General features: G+C 42.9%; 1 protein-coding gene across 1 annotated transcript in view; it reads left to right on the top strand.

Moving 5' to 3' along the window:
- Positions 1–2,659: 2,659 nt before the first annotated feature.
- Positions 2,660–17,969, top strand: part of nhsl2 (NHS-like 2) — a 148,378-nt gene continuing 133,068 nt past the window's right edge. The window contains exons 1-2 of the mRNA XM_085759772.1: positions 2,660–2,748; positions 7,143–7,662. Of these exons, the coding sequence (XP_085615898.1) occupies positions 7,302–7,662 (361 nt within the window). The 5' untranslated portion in view covers positions 2,660–2,748; positions 7,143–7,301. The remainder of the gene's footprint in view (positions 2,749–7,142; positions 7,663–17,969) is intronic.

The raw sequence follows: 17,969 nt of genomic DNA, 5'->3' as shown, positions 1-17,969 counted from the left end.
ACATCATGTGGAAGTCTGGTTTAAACTAACCTGGTTGATTTAGTTGACCACCACCACCACCAGCACTAGCAGCACCAGTAGCTGCCGATTGGCTGATTGATGACTCGTTGGTTGTCGTGGCAACAGCTGACAACTAACTAACGATACCCACATGGTTAGCGCGAGGTGGAGTAGGATAAGTTAAGTGTAGCTACGGATGATGTAATGTGGGCCGCTCCCATCCGCTCCTTCTCTCTTTCTCCAATCACACACACACACATTTCTTCCTCTTCTTCATTCTTTCTTCTTTTGCCTCTCATAAGTTTCTCATGTTGATGTTTTCAATTGTGTCAATAAAAGCCAGTTTATGTTGAAATTCCTTCTCTCTCCTCTCCTCTCCCTCTCTCTCTCCACCCCCCCCCCTCCTTGCTCCATAAGACAGACACAGACTGCATGAACAAAAACATTTAGGTAGAGCCAAGTTCACGTCTGGGAGGGGTTGTTGAAGAAGAAGGGGGCCCGGGGGGTGCGCTGAGGACCAGATGTGCTTTTTTTTGGGGGGGTAGGAAGGGAGGGGAGGGCTACGTTCAGAGTAGGAACGAGGGCTCCACAGAAAAAAAAAAGCACAGAGTCCTGGAAAGTGTTGCAGAAGTGAAGTTCAACCGAGACGTCGACGGCTGTGAATTCAGCTGGAGCGGCGTCGTCGTGTTTTGGGGATCGAACATCTTGGACGACACTTGATTTTCATTGTTAGATATATAAATATATATTTGTGTCCCCCCCGCCCCCAACAGGCCTGTAAATCTGTAAGGAGCTAGAAGCTGCATGTTTCTGCTGTTTGTCTCAGTTTAGTTTTTTATCTCCACACGACTCTTCACAAAGTCAAATTATTCAAATGAAAACAGTTTAGGAGGGAAAACAGTGAAAAACAGCTCAGAGTCACGTCGAACAACTTCATCTGAATTACAAAACGAAAAAAGAATTTTAAAAAAAGGACGGGAGAGGAGGAGGCTGATGCAGGGACTTGGATGGATGGTTTAGAGAAAAAAAGACTGAGGGTACGAAAGGTCAAAGATCAGCTGATTGTGTTCCAACACAAAAACAAAAGGATTGAACGGACATTGTTTGTGGAAAGTAGCCCTCAATATGAAATCTATACTTGATGTACATTGTTCTGTGGAGCTACAGAAAGACAAACAACCAACACAAGCTTCGTTCAGACATCTAAATGAAAACTGGTAGTTTCTTTTCTCTTTTTTTTTTTCATTAAACCTAAAACACAAATTTCCTTTGAACCAACCAAAACCTGGTTTGTGTTACTAAACCTCGACCTTGCATCTTTCCTGCACATGATGCACTTGATATTAATAACAAAAGCTCAGATTTAACTACTTCAAACTCTTACAACCACAGGTTTTTGATCCCAAACTGAAGTGGTTTCTGGGAGCAGTGTTGTGATTTAGCACTGCTGCCTATTTATGAGAAGTTTCTGGGTCCAAATCTAGGTTAGGGGGCGTCCTATTACTTCAACCAGTTGGACATATTGGGAGATGGGCACTCAAGCATTGATATTATAATCCCATTGGGTTTGACCTCTGGAAACACCAAAGCAAATCTCCAAACAGATGTCATTTGACTAAACTGATAGGTCACTCTCTTTCCTGGAAACCATTGAAACGTGAAAATAAATGAGCGTTCATCTTCGACCTCCCTACGACCCTCCACCACAAATGGATGGAGTTGAATTGAGGGTTTGATTGTGGACATGTTTCACTTTCTCTTACGACTTCTAAGTGTTCACAACCAAGAGTCTGAGAGTCTGAACTGAAAACTGTTCTAGCCCACTATATGATATCTTCATCCATAATATCGTGCTAAACAAGACTATTTGTAACTTTTTATCTGTTTACCAACGTGGTTTCTTGCCCTTGTTGTGTTTACAGGACTGTGAAAAAGTGTCTGAAGAGTGTGTTTACTTTACTATGATTTAGGCCTACTGTTGTTATTATTGTTAACATTGCATCACATTGCTCCCCTGGCTTTGTCTGTGTTTGCAGATTGTTTACACCAAACTTCAGAAGAAGATTAAACACACAGTCATGAACGTCTTTTTCTTTTTTTATATTGCAGGTTTGAACATTTCTGCTCTGAACCTACAGGACTGGTGTTTGGGAAGGTACCACCCAGCATTTCCTGGTTTTTTGGCTCCTTGGTGATGTCATGGTGACATCATTGGACCAAACCAAGAGGAGGGTTTTGATTCTATCGAATTATTTCTTTTTTTTGTTTGTGCACCTTAGGGTATAAATGTGTTTTTGTTATTTACTATCTGAAAAGCTGTTGTCCAGTGTTAATGTGTTTGAAGCAAAGTCCAAGGATTCTGGCTTGTTTCTCGGTGCTAATATTTATTAGCAGGACCACCTGCTGTGTGGTGGTTCAGGCTGAAACCAGTCAAGGTGTGAATTGAACTGGGTATATAAAGCAGTTTACGCCCTGCTCTGATGAGCTGCTAAAACATGTCGACCCATGTTATGTTTTGTTTTGGGGGGCAGCTAGCTTAAGTAGCATGTGAAATGGAGAACACTATACTCACCTGAGAAACCAAGATGGCCGCCTGGCTACTAAAGACAAAACAACATGAGAGCAGAAAATACAGTGAGAGCCATCACCAACTAAAGCTAGCTGGTTAGCATGCTAACCCAAGAAGAAAGAGGAGACATGATGAAAACAAGAGCTGGTGTTTCTTTTCACCACTGGACACAACTCTTGGTGAGTAAATGGAGGAATGTTTGATGCCGAAATCACAATGTAGCTATAAAGTATTGTGGCTTTCCTTCGTAGGCTAGTGTCAAAGCCACGAGGAAAAGTTAGTGCTCTTACAATAATGAATAAGGAGATGTATCGGTTAAAAAAATAAATAACAGTTTACTAAAAGAAAAATCAATTCATCATTCTGTAGCACTTTTCGTCCATAAATTATGGCTCTTACAGGAAGTAAACAGCTGCTAATGCTAATGCTAGCTATGAAGCATCAGCAAAACTTACAAAATGTTTTTGAAAGCAGTTTTTATCTTGGAAATGTGATGAAAACAGCTTTGACTTTCCGAATTTTTGGCACAAAACTGTAATCTCTGATAGATAAACAAAACTTTTACGATAAACAAAATAGGCTAATCAATATTACAGAAAGGAAAGGAAATCAAAGCTGTGTAATTAGCAAGCTGATTAATGCTAAATACTTAATATGTCATGCAGTGAAAGGTTTTCAAAACATCGAGCAGCAGACGCATATTAAAACCATTATTAAATTAATCAGAGTAAAGTGTTTTACGCTCCAAATGTCTGTTTTGGAATGAGACTCTTGATTCATGCATCATCTCTCATGAGGACGAGGTGAACGGAGGACACTTGATAATTATGAGATTTACAGCAGAGGATGTGAGCTAGCAGCTGGCAGGAGGGGGGGAAAAAAACAAAAAACTGTTGTGATGAAGCAAGAGGAGAGGGTTCGAGCGAGCGAGCGGCTCCAGAGAGGGAGGATAGAGCTCCTCCACCCTGACTCCTCGGAGGAGTCCAGGGGCCCACGTCATTTGCCCCAGAGGCTCCTGAAGCGAGTGATCTGGTTTCTTAAAGCGATACTCTGACCTCTGTGGTGTGTTACTTTCCCCTCTCACTTTCTCTGTGGCAAGCAGATTTAACATTTAAAAGCTAAGTTTGACTATCCAGAATTAACATTGTCTTTCTGACTTGTCGTAACTACATTTTGAATAGTTGGATTTTTGATTCAAGATATCTGTAATTCAGTTTTGCCTAGTCAAAAAGAACATTTCAGATATCCGCAACTACATTCTTCCTATCCACAATTGTCGTTTCAGATATCCACAACTACATTCTTCCTAGGACAAATGACGTCACTTTTGCCATTCATATGTATGGGGTTTGTCATTACAGATATCTACAATTCAGTTGCAGATATCCGCTATGTGAATTACGGATATCTGTAACTGAATTACGACTATTACGAATTCCAATTTTGCCTAGTCAAAATTTAATTTAAGATATCTGAAAAGGGACATGTAGATATCTTTAATTGAGGTGAATTAAAGATACTGAACTTGAACTGGAATTATGACTAGTCAGAATCAAATTGTGGATATCTCAAACTGGTATTAGTACTACTCGTAATTCAGTTACAGATATCCATAATTCACATAGCGGATATCTGCAACTGAATTATAGATATCTGTAATGACAAACCCCATACACATGAATGGTTAAAGTGACGTTTTGTCTTATAGGAAGAATGTAGTTGTGGATATCTGAAATATTCCTTTTGACTATAGGCAAAACTGAATTACAGATATCTACAACACATATCCAGTCTGGCTTTTAAATGTTAAAATGGCTTGCATATTCCCTCTCACTCTCTCTCTTTGAGCACTTGTTGTCACTTTGTAGGGGAGGAAGAAAAAGAAGATAAATCCCCTCTTGAGAAGTTGGTATTGTTGGTTAACCGGGGGAGATTTTGCTGGCTCGGGTCGGCGGTGTGTTCAGGGACTATGAGGAGGACAAAAAAAACAAAGAAGCAGGAAAACACAAGAGCCCAGGAGGAGGAGGAGGAGGAGGAGGCGTTCACTCGCTGCTATGTGAAAAAGATCCTCTCGGTGAAATCTAATGATGATCTTGTGACTTGTGTGTTACATAACGAAAGCTGATGATGAGTAATCTGCAGCGGTCGTTTGTGAAGTCGGCCGGGTCAGACTCGGAGGGGGGAAAAGGAAAAGTGGTCTCACGTGAAAAAACAATGACATAAGTCAGGAAATGTCACGTTGTGGTGGGTTTGACATGAGTGGGGCTCTTGTTTTGGTTTGTGTTTACTGACGTGTGCCTTGCAGACGCCTCTTCTGCTGCAGTTTCAACCAAACTTTATTTAGAAAGACAAAAAAACACTCCGAAGGTCCAGGACCTGAAGGCATCATGTGCTGCACTTTTACTTTCTGTCTCAAACAGGTTGTGTTTTGTTAAAAAAAAAAGAAAGAAAAAGAAAAGTCGCAGGTTTGCACTGTTTCTTGTTAAAGTAATTAGTCACAACGAGCTGCTGTGCGTTTGTTCAAGATGTACAAAACAATCAATCCAGAGTAAAAACAGAGCTTCGTGTTGTCTCGCTTCATTTCTTCTCTCACTCAGGAATTCATGTCCCCTGGTTCTTCTTCTTCTTCTTCCTCGCTCATTTCCAGACCCAGTTGTTTAAATAGGTCCCACAGTGTGACATATTTGGCAGAGTTGTTAGGATCTTTTTCTTTCTTTTCGGACTATTGTCTAAGATTTTACCCCAGACTGTACATAAAGTAGGAAGCAGAGGTGTTGGATGGATGTCAATAGTCCCTGACTGCGTCCCCAAACACCTGGCTTATTCCAAAAATGGGCAAAGAAAACTTTAAACTTTAATAATTCAAATGTAAAGAGGTGAGTTTTATATTAAAATCCCAACACAAGTCCTTCAACCTAAAAAGAAACCAACCAAAGAGTTTGGTCATTTGTGAGTGTTTCCTTAGTGTGTAATGGCCCTTGGTTTTCATGGTTACCATAATTAATTAATACCATAATGAATCGATTATCTAATAGTCCCATCCAATCATCCCAACCTCCCATTGCGATCGTCTTCCATGTTTCTTTGTAGCTACGTCACAATGTTACTTTCGCTGCTACTGTCTTAATTTCTGTGGCCACTAGATGTCACTTAAACAAAAAAAAGCGTAACTATGGATCATAATGAGCTCCTGAACAAACGACCTATAGACTTTTTTGCTTGTTTTTTCTGGCGAACGTCCCAGTAAAGTTGTCATGAACGAGGAACTTGGACGTAGAGACGAAAAAGTGTTTTTGTACGACTTTTATTTCTGCTGTAACGTTGGAGATTTGAAGCCTCTAGTGGTCGTTGGAGGAACTGCAGTTTAAGCCATTTAATATGTCGCCTTCAGTTTTCAGCTCCAGAGGTCAATTGTGTGTGGGTTTTTTTAATTACATGACTACAAAAGTGTAATTATTGTTATTAATTGTAATACAAAACTGTAAAATCATGTCTTGTGATGTGTTAAAGCAGGAAATGAACACAAACACAAACACACACAAACAAACAGGTGTTGTCTGGACACTGTGACATTCAGATTAATAAGCAACAAAAAGTTAGTGTCTCTTCATTTGTCTGGTGCTGCCGATACCCCACACATGCACACGCCGACTCTCACGTGGGCGCGCACAGTCACGCGCAGCCGTGCGTGAAGGACTCCCGAGCAGTTCATCCATCCCCTGCATGTCTCATCATCACACCCTCACTCTCTTCTCTTCTCCTTCCATCCTCTTCTTCATCTCTCTTCTCCTCTTCCTCCTCCATCCCTCCTTTCCCTCCTCTTCTCATCAGACAGGTTTTTTTTTCATCTTCTTGTTCTGGGGAAACACCAGACTGTTGCTCCCCGTGTCGCCCGTCAAGCTTTACAAAATAAGACGCCACTTTGGTTCATGTGGCTTCAAAATAAAAGCACGCAGAAAGGAGAAACGATCAGTGTCAAGAGCAAGAAAATTACGCAAAACATCACAAAATTGTTGATTTATTCATATTTGATATGGACAGAAAAACCATAACACACATTAAAATGATATAGTTTTACATATTACAACTATTTTTTGGCTGTGCAAATCCATAAAAAATACAAAATAAAACACACAACCAATCAGAGGAAAGTCAGATTAACTAATTTCAAACTAATCTAATTGTATGATGTGTTTTCTTGAGTAGGACCAATCATATACAAGAAGACAATGAAGTCATTCTATATTCATATTGTGCATAAACTTTATTTATTAGTGTAAGTAGCCTATAATAATTACACCTGGATAATCCTTAACCACGCGTGGACACTCCCACTTTTGCCTGAGGCTAGATTGTCAGAGCTTTAATTTTGAAACTTTTTTAGCGGATGTCTTGTGTGTTTCATTGTGATTAATTTGACATAATTAGTCAGAGCAGCTGAGTCTGAGCTCTGCGCGGACCAACACAAGCCAAGCTCGCGCCCAGTCACCAAAAAAAAAAACCCCAAAAAAATAACAATGAGTGCGCACGACGCGCAACTCGCTCCAAGCTTCTTCTCCTCCTTCTCCTCCAGCAGCAGCAGCAGCAGCAGCGGCGGAGTTTTCTCTCCCGGAGGAGTCGTAGCATGCGTCTGTGCGCCAGCCGGAGGGAGAAGGACCACAGGGATATAACTTGACCACGCACGGACGGAGTTTGTGATTTGTTTTTCTTTTTGGTGTGTGGAGAGGAAATCATGCCTTTCCACAAGCGGACGATACTTCCGAAAGATGTGTGCAAGGCGCCGGACGGCAGGCTGCAGCTGCTGGAGGCGCAGCAGCAGCAGCAGCAGCAGCAGCAGGAGGAGGAGAGGAGGAGGTGGAAGCGGAGGCAGCAGCAAGCCGCGGAGGTTTTCGGGGACTTGGGAGACGTGTGCGGCTTCACCTTGTGCTCGGTGCTGCGGCAGCTCTCGGATCTGTCCCGGCTGTCGGTGAGCATCCTGGAGGAGCTGGAGGGGGAGCTGGTGTCCGCCTGCCACCGCTCCGGCGCGCTGGAGGGCAGAGTGGTCCGGCTGCAGCGGCACGTCGCAGAGCTGGTCAGCAAGCCTCCACCGAGAGGTACACACACTCAAACACACACTCAAACACACATCTACACACTCACACCTGGGGTCACTCTGTAGGAGCAGAGTTGGACCAGTGGTGTCAAAGTTTGTGGAGACATTTCATTTCAGCTTGGACTCATAACTGCTCTCTCTCTCTCTGTGTGTGTCTTATCTCCACGTTTATCCAGCTTGAGAGGTTTATTATTGTGAGGTTTGTTTGTGTCAGCTGGCAGCAAAAGGTGTCCTGCGTTCAGGTGCTGCAGGAAATACCAGAATCCATGTGTTTAAACCAGCTGGGAAAAGTGAGATTTGTTGCCATAAATCCCTGATTGAATCACTAAAAATGTGAACTTGGAGGAGGCGGAGATGATTTATGACTCGCTGACACCTTCTCCTGCATCTTCCACTTCACTTTTCTGCGACTTGAAGCTGTTTGGATGTTTTTTTACAGGGTGCTCCTGAAGGCAGCACGTTGCTGTGGGCGTACAGAGAAAGAGAGAGAGAGACAGGAATGTGTGGCTGGTGTAAAAGCAGAGATGTCATACATGTTTCAGAGTTTTGTCACTGTACCTGCCACTTTGTGTTCCCGTCACCGCGTCACCTCCTGCGTCTGTGTCACTGTCAAACACAAACACACACATAAACACACAGAGACACACCCAGCTACACACACACACCTGCCTTCACACCGCAGCTGCAGCAGGTAAGGACACATTTCAACATGATGCTGTTGTCACTCACAGGAGGTTAAAGCCTCACAACAGACGCTGTAAACATGTTTGGTTTCTCTGAGCCTCGCCTGTAAAACTCAGCAGGAGTTGGTGACGAGTCTGCATTCGAAACACCGAGGATGAAAACCTGTAGAGACGTCTCGTGTCTGGTAGTTTCGAATAAGAATTGAACATATTGATAGATTATGGATTTTTCCGAAGAGCAAATATGATTCAAATCGGAGTCTGACCTGTGTTTCTTCAAGTGAGAAAAGTTTCTGCTCAGTTTAAGAATAATTCTCCGTCTAGTTTATGATGGGGTCATTTAACAGATTTTACACAAAGAGTTTGTATTTTCCGTTGTTGCTCAGTTTTTTACTTAATTTCTCACTATTTAAAACCTTTTAAAGTCATTTTACTTGTCTCTGCCCCCTGGTGGTTGAATGAAGAAGCACTGGTGCGACCTTTCTTACGACCTGTGCACTGGTTCTACTGGATTTCTGAGCCAGATGCTAACAACACGGGGGGTAATTTTGTTTGACATACAACACAACATAACAACCTTTATCCTTTTACCTGTAGCTGCAGGTGTCATTACCTTCCTGCTCTGTGACTGTTGTTTCCTAGCGACGACGGCTTCTGAATCGATCTGATTGGACGATAGAGGTTTTCCCCTTGAGATTTCCCCTTGAAGTGTTGTTTGGTTCAGACGTTTGAAGTCGTCTTTTAAGAGTTTTCCAGCTCACCTGTAGAAGAACTGTTCAAACAATCAATAACTTTTCATCAATCAATCAATAACCCAGAGTTACCAAGTGATTGATCATCTCAGCCTGCTTGTAGGCTACATACAACACAGTGATGCTCCTTCTGTAGCCGATCAGTGTTTAAGGTGGGACACACCATCACGTGTTCCTCTATGCAAGTATAATAAGATTAGGCCAAATGCATGATGGGAGATTTTTGGCAATGGCCGACCGACCTGTTTTTACTTAGCTGTTCTTCTCTCAGTGTTTGCGTTAAAGCTCAAGGAGCGAGCGAAGGAGTGAGCGCACGGAGAAAGTATAACGTCGACTGCGAACACGGGTTTTACGAGGCTGTCAGCTGTGTGTGCGAGTGTGTACGAGTGTGTGTGAGTGTGTGTGTGTGTGTGAGCGAGCATGTACTGTACAGTGTGATAAGAGAGAAAGTCCCTCTAAACACAGACCAGATGTAGAAGCTGGAAAGAGGAGAAGAGGAAGAAAGATAAAACAAAAAGCAGCTCTCCATTCAGTTTACTTTACAGAGAGTGTGTGTGTATAAGAGAAAAGATTCATCTCTGTCTTTATGTTCATCATCTCTTCTTGTCTTTTCTAAATGCTGTGTGGGCTCCACTGTATCACTGTATCACTAACATGTGGGCAGCAGCAGCAGCAGCACACGGCTAAATAATCAATAGAGCTGGACTGGGCCTTCCTCACTCATTATCATCCTCTCTCCACCACCTCTCTTCTCTCTCTCTCCTTTTCCCGCCTGTTTCTGGCTCAGTGTTGCTGAAGATAAACTATTTAACGTCTCCAGCTCCAGAAAAACCGGATGGAGGAAACACAAGCGTGTGCACGACTCCCTGAAAGAAGCTAAAGTTGTTTTGTTTTTTTAAGAGACGACAACGTGACATCAGAGAGACATGGCTGCATTGTTTGTAGATGTTTTGTATTTTTAGAGGCTTTTTTTGAATCTCTTAGTCATCGTTTTGTGCGTCTTTGTTGTTGTGCGTCTCTATCTGGTTGTTTTTTTATTATGTATTCGCTGTAATTTTTGTGTGTGACATTTCTTCAGTCTCTTTTTTTCTCGTATCCTTAGTTGTTTCTCTCGTTTCTCTTTTTGTAGTGACTGTGTTCACTTTTCAACAGTCTCTGGATCTAATCTAACTAATCAATATTGCGGCGCTCAATAATGTGATTATGTATTGGGATGTGAAATGTTTGCTCCAAATACTTTACAAACAATAAGCAGCATTTTGTGGGATATAAGTGTGAAAAGGAGCAGATGGAGCGATTGTTGGAGGAAGGAAAGTTGGATGTTTGAAAGGATTTAAAAACTTTTTAGCTCCTTATTTTTCATTAATTCTACTTATCGATTTTTGTCAAGTCAACTTTTCTTTTCCCTAAAACCACTCACATGGAAACAATGCACTTCTTCTACTACTTGAATTTGAATTTTTTTCTTTAGTCAGATGTTATCAGCCTTAGCTAGCTAGCGAATTAAGATAACATTAGCTCCAGCTGACATATTTTAACATGAGAAGCCTTAATGGAGCCTTGAATGTGCACTTAATGGCTTCTTGCATGGAAAAAGATAAGAAAGAGCTGTTTAGACCGAGCGCTGTAAACGTTTTTCTAATGCACCAGAGTTCTCAGCTTTAGGGATGGAGATTGGTAAGGTTTAACGGCTACCAACGCCATTATCAATTCTGCCTATTGAGCTGATTCTTTATCAATTCACTTACTGATTCCTGTGTGGACAACAAAGTAGGCTTGTACATGTTTTCACTGTCAACAAAACTAGTTTTATGACGAGTCTCTGAACTGAACAAGATAGATAACTCTGGGTTTCACAGCTGTGTTACTGCCATTGACAGTCGTCGTCGTCTTCTTCCTCCTTTGTCTTTTCGCCCTTTGCGTTTGCGTTGTCTGCCTCAGGTGAGAGCCGAGTAACTTCACTGTTTTGGACGGCACACGAAAGAAAGTAGTAGTAGGTACATGATGTTGATGGATTTAACCAGTGATGTAACCAGTTCTCTCCTTTTCCACCAAACTGGTTCCAGTGCTGGTTCGATGCTTAACTGGTTCAACTCTGGTGCCTCCAAAGAACCAGTTTGCTTTTCCACTGGTAAGGAGCTGCCTGCTACAGTCATGAACGGACCTGAAAATTAAAACCCGGTCCGACCAGCGGGTGTTGAATACCGACCCGACGTGATCCATCTAATTAGCGATAACTCTCAGTCTAAACCCGGCTTTTAAAAAAAAGGAAAAAAGAAGCCGTCTTCGTCCTAATCGCCGCAACCGCCAGCTACGTTTTGACGGCGATATGTTTTGATTTGAGCATTAGCTGTGTTTACATTGATAAACAGTCTTAATACGTATTGATAACGTCGTGTATATCTTCGCGCAGGAAGGAACCGGTTCTTAGCTGTAGCCCAGCAAGGAGTTGGTGCTTGCTTGGAACCAGTTTTAAGAAACACGAACCGGTGCTTAGGCGGTGGAAAAGCAAAAAACTGGTGCTAAGCAGGCACTGGCTCCGAACCAGCACTGGAACCATCTTGGTGGAAGAAGGGCCAGCAAGAACTGGCTTAGTCCTTACGACTCATCTTATGTCCATTAAAAAGCACCAAAGCCTTTGGGTTTCTGTTTTATTGTATTTTGTGAATGTGGTGTCTTTGAGGCATGAGGCTGGACTGAACTATGGCTGCTGAGCTTTGGACTGACTGGACTGAGATTCTGCCACAGCTGTGGTTAAAGTTTGGTTTGGTTTGGTTTGGTTTGGTTTGGCCTGTTCAGATTTCTGGGGTTTGAGGATATCGACTTCTCTTCCACTAACAACCTCCCCCACCTCCCACCTGCCAGAAACAGTGAAACTAAGGGTTGCATAAGGAAAGGCCACGCCGAAGCAGCACATGTTCCAGGCCCCTGATGAGGGTTTTTTTCCACCCGGTCCAGAGTTTGTACAGGAGTCCGGTCCCTCATGAGCCGCTTCCAGGGGCCTCGCTGATACGATGACGAGGCCTGCAGGGATCGAAACAGGCTTCCCACAGAGGAAGAGTCGAACTGATACAGAGGAAGGGGATGTCAGTCGTCACTTTCGGAAAGCTCGATAGCACCGGAGTGTGTTTGCATCTGTGTGTGTGTCCTTCTTTCCACTGGAAGCCGTCACTCACTCTGGGTCTCAGCTCGAGGAATTTGCAGCTTTCTGTTTCTCACACTGGCTTAATTTCCTGCCATTTTCTGTCAGGCATGCTGATGACCCCGTTGAAGTAGCGCAGGAATATCCCAAGTATGTGAATGGGAACCAAAGTGTTTTTCTTTTGGTGCCTTTTTTTCTCCCCCCAACCGTATATTCTCTCTGGGAAAAAACACATTCCTTCTGATTTTCTTGCAGCGAAACATTCCCCCCTCGTTCTCGGTCCGAGTCGACGCAGGGTTAAATGTTTTGTCGGAGCTGAGGATGTTTTAGATGGCCGATCGCTCACAGGAAGAGAAGCTGCTCTCTGTGGTTTTCAAATTAGAAGCACATTTCACCTCTGGACAGATCTCGCTCGGTGATTTCACTGCAGGTGTTTTCCCTGAGCTGTCAAAGACGACGCACCTGCTATGACATCAGCGTTGGGGGGGCGTGGCCTCAAGTGCAACATGGTTAAGTTTCATCCCCTGGGGAGCACAGCCGGGCAGCCTTATTCTGCTTTGACATGTATAAACATCACTGTTTTCTGGATAAATCTACTCAAATCACAGTGTAATTCATTATCCATCTTCATAAAGGGTGATGACAACAGGTCGGTCGGCGCGTTAGAAATGTGGTCGGTGGTTCATGTGTTTATGGTTTGTGGAGTCGAAACGGCAATTTTATGCACGAATTAACACCTGCGCTGTAATTTTGCTCATTTGCAACAAGTGGTGCTTTCCAAATAAATGTTTCTTTTGGCCCCTTTGGAGATGTGAAGTTGTGGTTTTGGGAGCGTGTGTGTGTGTGTGTTTAGAGCTGCCGACATTCATCCGTCATACAGGGAGAAATTCATCATCTCGGAGGCCGAGCAGCTGGAACAAAGTGTACGACTGGAAAAACTAGTTTCACTGCTGTCGTTTCTACACCTGGATTAAAAGTTCCTCAGGAGGCATTCAGGGACATCACTAACTGATGTGCACAAGGCAATTTGAAGCACCTATAGTGACATACAGGTGTGCATGAGTGATTGTATGTACCTGTCACATGATATGGGAACCATCAGTAACATGTGACACCGAATGTCACTTCTCTTTTTAAGATTTATTGCTATTTGCTGCTGATCCCCACAGATGTTTCCAGTGTGTTTACAGGGTTGTGTGTTTCAGAGGGAGCTGCACAAAGCCTGATGAATCCCCTCAGATGAGTCAATTGTTGTCTGGGTCTGAAAAAGTACAAAGTTGAGAAAGTTGACGTGGAGTTAGGAAGAATCAAATGTTAGCAGCTGCTCACATAACGCATCTGGGTCTCTTGGTTTGTCCTGTTTCCCTGTTGGAAATTTCAGCTGCAGTGTCCCCTGAAGTTGACATTGACATTTCTGACTTGGTAAAAATGGTAGGAACCAACCAACCAACCAACCAACCAACCAACCAACCAACCAACCAACCAACCAACCAACCAACCAACCAACCAACCACCAATCAACCAATCAACCATCAATCAACCAATCAACCAACCAACCAACCAACCAACCACCAATCAACCAACCAACCAACCAACCAACCAACCAACCAACCAACCAACCAACCAACCAACCAACCAACCAACCAACCAACCACCAATCAACCTACCACCAATCGACCGACCGACCGACCGACCGACCGACCGACCGACCGACCGACCGACCGACCGACCGACCGACCGACCAACCAACCGACCAACCAACCGACCAACCCTGAGCTAAAAATCATTAACAGAAGTGAAAACTGATTATTAGCACTTTTGTCTCGTTGTGTTATCCAGTGCTCAGTTGGACTAGAGTGCAGTTAATTTCAGTTTTTGGACCAAACTCTCAGCATTTGAGTTGCATTATGGGTAATGTAGGCACCAGGTTTTTGCTCCGAAAGAATAATGTTTGGATTATGAGGAAATCTTTTCCTGCTGCACTGATTTTCTAAAGCTGTACCGAAATCTGTCTTTTCCTTTTGTTGCTCTATACTAGCCTATTAATTTCCCCCCAAAGCCTGTTATGAAAATCAAATGGTTGATGAGAAAAAGTCTTTAACTCCCTCTCCTTTTCTTTTTCTCTCTCTAATTCCCCCCATCCTCCCCCTCTCCTCCCTCGTTCCCACGGGTGGACGTCAACCTCATGACTCAGTATCCCTCCCTGTTGGCCCCTCTGTAATTCCCCTTCTCCTCCTCTCTCACTGCTTTTCCCCCCTCGGTCTCCATCCTCCAACACATCTCATCATGCTTTAACAGCCAGCGACGTGTAGTCCTTCTTAAAAACTTGTTTTTTGAGCCGATGTTTGGAGATAAATTGAGGCTCTGACCCGACACATTGAAGTGTTCAGTGGAGATGGATGACTTAAGACATCCTGGCTTTCACTTTGGAGATGTTCTCTTAAACCACAGAGGGTTTTTATCACACATGCAAGCTGTGGTCTGAGAAATCTTTTTCAGTGTCAAAATGTTCACTCCTCCTCCTCCTTCTCCTCCTCCACCATCACTCACTCTTCCTACTGGCAGTGATTCAGAGGCAGCAGAAGCAGCAGTAGCAGCGGTGGTGGTGGTGGTGGTGGCGGCGGTGCAGAGGAACTTCCCGCCACCGCTCCCAAAACACCGCAGGAGAAAGATGTTTTCATTTTTTTTATAATCTGATTTAAATTTTTAGTGAAATGTAATATTCAGAGCTGCCAATTCACCAGAAAGTCAGACTCATTTGCAGATTCTCATAATAAACCAAGTGGAATTATTCATCATAACAATAATGTCTCCTTGAAACAGGACGACAGTAAAGATTTAGATGCTGCCCTCTTTTTTTAGTGTTCAGCAAATCTGGAAACTTAATTTCCTCTTTCGACCATGTTCAACGATCTAATTCAACCAGAAAGGTTCATATCAAAGGCTCAACCTGTACTCTCTTTCTGGCTGGGCTGCTTGTTGCCATCCGTCATCGTCTTGTTGCCTGTTGAATCATCTCTAAAGTTTGATAAGAAAAAACTAATGATCTGAGCAGCTGTGACCCATTTAAAAGAAGCTGATCCAGTTCATATTTTGCATGTAATAAAAGGAATTTTAGAACATTTTTTGGAAGCAATGGGAAGCCAATGAGAGGCTGCTAAGTCTGACCTAATGCGCTCTCTTCTCGTCAGACTCCAGCAGCCTATTCTGGACTAATTGCAGCTGATTTAGTGTTTTTTTTATATGGTGCAGAATATAACGAGTTCCTGTAGTTCAGACTGGATGAAAGTAAGGTATGTATGGGCTAGAGTTAAGTTTGGGGGGTAGGGTCAGCACCAGGGTTTAATACTAGAGAAAAACAAGACTTGTGCTTGAACGCTTACAATAAATTTCTACTGCCAAGCACGGTGAGGCAAATTTAATTATCTCCATCTTATCCTCATGAAATTGGTGAAATTTGCATGGCATCCATCACTTTATATCTGAAGCACATATGAAACTACCAGAAACAAAAGTTTGTAGAACAAGGTCTAATCATGCCATGCCAATAGGAAAAATAAGGGGACCCAGAATGGACCCTTGAGGTACACCACAAGGAAGTTTGGAGAAGGAGGAAATTAAACCGTCAAATTCAATGAAAATTTTCGTGTCAGTGTTGATTCATCTCTGGCAACCTTTTCTTTTGTTGAGACATGTAGTCTATCCGTTGTTTTAAAACAGGAGAGAGCTGAAAGTTAGCAACAACAGTCAGAAAAACTTGAAAAAAACACTGTGGCCTGGTGTTTGAAACCACATTTTAAGGCAGCAATCTGAAAATGATCAAGCTGTGACCTTGAATACATGAACATGTTGACAACAACCTCAAATATTAACATAGTGCTTTATTTTGAACCCTGAATGTGATCTTTCCCTAAACCCAATAGTGATTTTTGAGGGATGTTGTCCTGCTGATACAGTCATTAGATCCAAATATGTGTCATTATGTCACATTGTCTCATTTGTAAGACTTGTTTACCTTTTTATTTCAGTTTCTAAGCCTATTATTAGAGTTTAGAGACTATTTACCTTACCTTAGGACGGATATCTTTCAAAATATGTACAGGATCGTCAGAGCGCAAGTTTGAATTAGTTTGAGTTGTGAAAGCTCAGTGTGAATTCAGTTGTTTCTTCTCTGTTCACACACAAACAAGAGTTTGAACCGAAGTGACGCATCGATCTGATATTTTCTCTGTATCATCACATTCCCATATGGTCGACTGGAGGAGACTCAATGATTCAGTTGTAATTCTCAGAAGGTCTGTGAAATAAATCACTGTGTGTGTGTATGCGTGCGTGTGTGTGTAACCAAGTGTGTTTGAGTGTGTTTTCAAGGTCAGTGAGAAACCATAGTAGATGTAGTGCATTTAATGTTTCTGTTGGAGCCGTTAGTATTTCCCCTTGCTGCTTTGTGTTTTCAGAGTTAGTGTGTGTGTGTGCGTATGTGTGTGTGTGTGAGACATTTTTCTTGTGTGTATGTGTGTGCCTGCACATGCTCAGTTTTCTGTGTGTGTGTGTGATTAGTTAGTGAAGCTGGAATTAGGTGGAGGTGGAACTATGGGCCCCTCTGTGGTTTCTGTGGTCAACTCGACCATTAATTACCCACAAAGAGGAATAAGGTGGAGTGTGTGTCTTTATGCATATATGTGTGTGTGTCTGTGTGTGTGTGCAAAAACAGGAAAATGTACTAAAGCGAGAGAGAGAGAGAGAGAAAGGGAGGGAGGGAATGCCGTTCTTCTTCTGAAAAACCAGAGTGAATTGTAGATTCAGGTAAAAGAGACGGAGAAGAAAACCTGCTAACAACTTCCTGACTTGGCCGAGAGCCCGACAGTCCTTTCCTCTTGCACACACACATCCACACACACACACGCACGCACGCACGCACACACACACACACACACACACACACAGTCTTTAAGCTGTGCTGCAAACAGTGAGAAAACTTCATGTGAAGTTTGTGCAAAGTGTGTAGAGTAACACACACCAACACACACACAGGCTACAGCCAAAGGGATAACACTTTTCTCTCTCTCTCTTTATGTAAGTCATATTTACCTCCTTCCACTGCATATTTTTGGTCAGACAAGTCGCCATGGAAACCACCCAGAGCTATTGTATACTTCTGTATGGGATCCATGAAGTACAATGTGTGTGTGTCTGTGTGTTTTTGTGTGTAAATGTGTTGTCTTACAGCGTCTCTAACCCTCCAGACGTCCTGCTGTGAACTACATGTAGTTTTTCTTTTTCTTATGTCAGTGCACACACACATGCACGCACACACACATACATGCACACACGCACACTCTGTCTGAGCCTGCAGTCTTATGTTCTTCCCCTGGGGAGCGGCGCCGTCTGCGAGTTTGAATGTGCAGTATTAATGGGAGTGAGATGAAAATGGGGGGGGAAACCATACAAGAAGAAGAACAAGAACAAGAAGAAGGGATGAAAGGGAGGTGGGGAGGGAGAGAAGGAGCAGAGAGAGGAGACAGAAAAGAAAGATGAAGAAGAAGCGGAGAGATAAGAAAACAGGAGGGAGCTGCTGGAGGAGGAAGGATGGGAAGATCAAAAGGAGGAGAAATTGACAACTGCTTAGGAGACTGTTATGTAATTTTCTAGTTTGATTTTTTCTTTGTTTGATGTTTCGCTTTGTTGGTTATAAAAGTGTGACGAAGGAAAGACTCCACACAAACCAGAG

This window comes from Trachurus japonicus, chromosome 18, assembly GCF_045865225.1.
Source record: "Trachurus japonicus isolate A0001 chromosome 18, Traja_1.0".
Lineage (NCBI taxonomy): Eukaryota > Metazoa > Chordata > Actinopteri > Carangiformes > Carangidae > Trachurus > Trachurus japonicus.
This window is presented reverse-complemented; position numbering and strand designations above follow the sequence as displayed.